At 39.0% G+C, this 3,811-nt stretch overlaps 1 protein-coding gene across 1 annotated transcript in view; it reads left to right on the top strand.

Annotated features, from left to right (window-relative positions):
- Window positions 1-3,811, top strand: part of LOC103468880 (myosin heavy chain, fast skeletal muscle-like) — a 10,814-nt gene continuing 7,003 nt past the window's right edge. The window contains exons 1-15 of the mRNA XM_017306122.1: window positions 1-51; window positions 199-420; window positions 521-664; window positions 764-920; window positions 996-1,023; window positions 1,104-1,215; window positions 1,365-1,457; window positions 1,619-1,682; window positions 1,841-1,939; window positions 2,025-2,128; window positions 2,213-2,351; window positions 2,433-2,551; window positions 2,652-2,801; window positions 2,885-3,055; window positions 3,268-3,574. Coding sequence (XP_017161611.1) covers window positions 217-420; window positions 521-664; window positions 764-920; window positions 996-1,023; window positions 1,104-1,215; window positions 1,365-1,457; window positions 1,619-1,682; window positions 1,841-1,939; window positions 2,025-2,128; window positions 2,213-2,351; window positions 2,433-2,551; window positions 2,652-2,801; window positions 2,885-3,055; window positions 3,268-3,574 — 1,891 coding nt within the window. The 5' untranslated portion in view covers window positions 1-51; window positions 199-216. The remainder of the gene's footprint in view (window positions 52-198; window positions 421-520; window positions 665-763; window positions 921-995; window positions 1,024-1,103; window positions 1,216-1,364; window positions 1,458-1,618; window positions 1,683-1,840; window positions 1,940-2,024; window positions 2,129-2,212; window positions 2,352-2,432; window positions 2,552-2,651; window positions 2,802-2,884; window positions 3,056-3,267; window positions 3,575-3,811) is intronic.

Below are 3,811 nucleotides of genomic sequence, written 5' to 3'. Positions count from 1 at the left end.
TTTTAGTAGCATCTTTAGACATCATTAAACATCAACTCAGCTGGGAGGAAGGTAGGCTTTATATGTACAATAATAAAAGTATAATAGATACAACAATAGATTTAGATTTTCTAGAAATGTGTGTGTGTTCCAGAATATCATACAAGTTTTATGAGAACAAATAAGATTAAACCAATTCAAAAGTTGTTATTCTTATAGGACTGAAAAGCTGCCAAAATGAGCACGGATGCAGAGATGGAGGCCTATGGCCCTGCGTCGATATATCTCCGCAAGCCAGAAAAGGAGAGGATTGAGGCTCAAGCCGCTCCATTTGATGCTAAAACAGCTTACTTTGTGGTGGATCCTGATGATATGTACGTCAAGGGTAAACTTGTGAAGAAAGAAGGTGGCAAAGCCACTGTTGAGACAGAAGGAGGGAAGGTGGGTTAAGCTTTGTTCAATTCTTTAATTTTGTCCCTTTTCTAATTCCTCCTGAATGTTAAATTTTAAACACATGTGTGACAGTCCATGTTTTTTTTAGACTGTAACAGTCAAAGAGGATGATATTCATCCCAGAAATCCTCCAAAGTTCGACAAAATTGAGGACATGGCCATGATGACCCACCTCAATGAGCCTTGTGTGTTGTATAACCTCAAAGATCGGTTTGCATCCTGGATGATCTATGTGAGAATTTAGGATGAATACATTACCATAAAAATCTAAAAAAAATACCAACTCAAAAGCAGGCCAGGATACTAAATAAGAATATATCTGTCTTTTCAGACTTACTCTGGCTTGTTTTGTGTCGTTGTGAACCCCTACAAGTGGCTCCCAGTGTACGATGCTGTTGTTGTTGGGGCATACAGAGGCAAGAAGAGGATTGAGGCACCCCCTCACATCTTCTCTGTCTCTGACAATGCCTATCAGTTCATGCTCACAGGTAAGATGTTGAACAGTGAGAGATGGTGATGCATATTTACAGCAAACCATATATATTTACAAATGTTTCTTTCAGATCGTGAGAACCAGTCCATCCTCATCACGTAAGTAGCAAAAACAAAATTTACAGAAGTGTAACAATGAGGCTGAATAATCTGAATGATTAATTATTCCTCTCCTCTAGTGGAGAATCCGGTGCTGGAAAGACTGTAAACACCAAGCGTGTCATCCAGTACTTTGCAACAATTGCAATGACTGGATCTAAGAAGGCAGAAGCAGTGTCAGGAAAAATGCAGGTATACATTTTTTTTGTGTACAAAGGTCAGAGAATTACGTCTTAAATAATTCACATATTTAAGAGGCATGTGAAATGTACCTCTTACATTTCACATATAAGATGTATATGTGAAATGTAAAATCAAATGTTAAAAATATATTTTTGCAGGGTTCACTGGAGGATCAAATCATTGCAGCAAACCCTCTGCTGGAGGCTTATGGTAATGCCAAAACTGTGAGGAATGACAACTCCTCTCGTTTTGTGAGTATTAGGAGAGGGGAAGAAAGAAGATCATGATTATTGGACTTGCATATAAGGAAGTCCAAGTTCAATGTTTCCAGGCACGGAAACATTGAACTTGTCCTTTTTAAGTATGAGCAAAACCCTCCAGCCTTATGTAAGCAAGATTATTACATGTTTAGGGTAAATTCATCAGAATCCATTTCGGAACCAGTGGCAAGCTGTCCTCAGCAGACATTGAAACGTGTAAGTTGTTTTCGCAAATTATTATTTGACTTGAAAATGGATCGTGATTTAAATGTAGTGTAATGTTGTATGGAAAACATTTAATGACATGCACTCTTCTTGGGTGGTGAAACATATTTGCAGTATATTACTTTCCCACACTAATCTTTCAAATTTAGATCTGCTGGAGAAGTCCCGTGTCACCTTCCAGCTGTCTGCTGAGAGGAGTTACCACATCTTCTATCAACTGATGACAGGTCACAAGCCTGAGCTGCTAGGTATAATATTAGATCACTTGCTCACAACAATTCAATGAAAAAACACACTATGCATGCTATAGCTATTTCTTCCAATTCTTTGCAGAGGCTCTATTGATCACTACCAATCCCTATGACTATCATATGATCAGTCAGGGTGAGGTGACTGTCAAGAGTATAAATGATGTGGAGGAGTTTATTGCAACAGATGTAAGTTTGCTTGTTTGGGTAACACAAATCTTACTATTCGTGGGATGTTTGAAAGTTTAATTACAAACTTGATATTTGTCGTAGACTGCAATTGATATCTTGGGTTTCAATGCTGATGAGAAGATCAACATCTACAAGCTCACTGGTGCTGTGATGCACCATGGCAACATGAAGTTCAAGCAGAAGCAGCGTGAGGAGCAGGCTGAACCAGATGGCACTGAGGGTAAAAATCATAACATTTTTAGAAATGCTTCATTGTGCTCTCAAGCTTTCCTCATTTAAATAATTGTCTTTTTTCTAAAAGTGGCTGATAAAATCGCCTACCTCCTGGGTCTGAACTCAGCTGATATGCTGAAGGCTCTGTGCTACCCAAGAGTCAAAGTTGGAAATGAGATGGTCACCAAAGGTCAGACCGTCCCACAGGTAAAATCTGTAATAGTTGTTTTTGGTCAACCAAAAACATTTCTTAACTGTTGGGACTATGCAGGGCAGTTTATTACATAAACTTAATTTATTCTTCTAGGTGAACAACGCTGTCAGCGCTCTGTGCAAGTCTGTCTATGAGAAAATGTTCTTGTGGATGGTCATCCGTATCAATGAGATGCTGGACACAAAGCAGGCGAGAGCCTTCTTCATTGGAGTCTTGGACATTGCTGGCTTTGAGATCTTTGATGTGAGTGAAGAAAAACTCAAAAATGTCTTATGGAACAGTGTTGATTTCTAATTAATTTAAAAAAAACCTCTCAATAATTACAGTTCAACAGCTTGGAGCAGCTCTGCATCAATTTCACCAATGAGAAACTGCAGCAGTTCTTCAACCACCACATGTTTGTCCTGGAGCAAGAGGAGTACAAGAAGGAAGGCATTGAGTGGGAGTTCATTGACTTCGGTATGGACTTGGCTGCCTGCATTGAGCTTATTGAGAAGGTGAGTAGCAGTTTTTTAAATATTCTTTTTCATTCAACTTTCATTAAAGATTGACAGAAACTTGCAGAACAACTTGAGCTGAGATTTGATCATATTCTGTTGAATAGCTGTGATAAAAGTTCAATTTATTGTGCAAGTTCATCTGAAAATATTTACATGAGTTCGGATAAAATTTTAACCAAAGTTAAATTTAAAATTGTAATTGTTCACAGCCAATGGGCATCTTCTCCATCCTTGAAGAGGAGTGCATGTTCCCCAAAGCCTCTGATACAACCTTCAAGAACAAGCTGAACGATCAGCATCTTGGCAAGAGTAAAGCCTATGAGAAACCCAAACCTGGAAAGGGTAAAGCTGAGGCTCACTTCTCCCTGGTTCACTATGCTGGTACAGTGGACTACAACATCACTGGCTGGCTGGACAAGAACAAGGACCCGCTGAATGATTCAGTGGTTCAGCTCTACCAGAAGTCCTCAAACAAACTGCTTTGTCTCCTCTATGTAGCTCATGCTTCAACAGAGGGTATGATTTCCATGAACTAGTCAGTCAGTCAGTCAGTCAGTCAGTCAGACAGACAGACAGACAGACAGACAGACAGACAGACAGACAGACAGACAGACAGACAGACAGACAGACAGACAGACAGACAGACACACACACACATATACATACATACATACATACATACATACATACATACATACATACATACATACATACATACATACATACATACATACATACATACATACATACATA

The sequence above is a fragment of the Poecilia reticulata genome, linkage group LG8 (assembly GCF_000633615.1).
Source record: "Poecilia reticulata strain Guanapo linkage group LG8, Guppy_female_1.0+MT, whole genome shotgun sequence".
Lineage (NCBI taxonomy): Eukaryota > Metazoa > Chordata > Actinopteri > Cyprinodontiformes > Poeciliidae > Poecilia > Poecilia reticulata.
The sequence above is the reverse complement of the archived record's forward strand: the minus strand, read 5'-3'. Positions and strand labels throughout refer to the sequence as shown.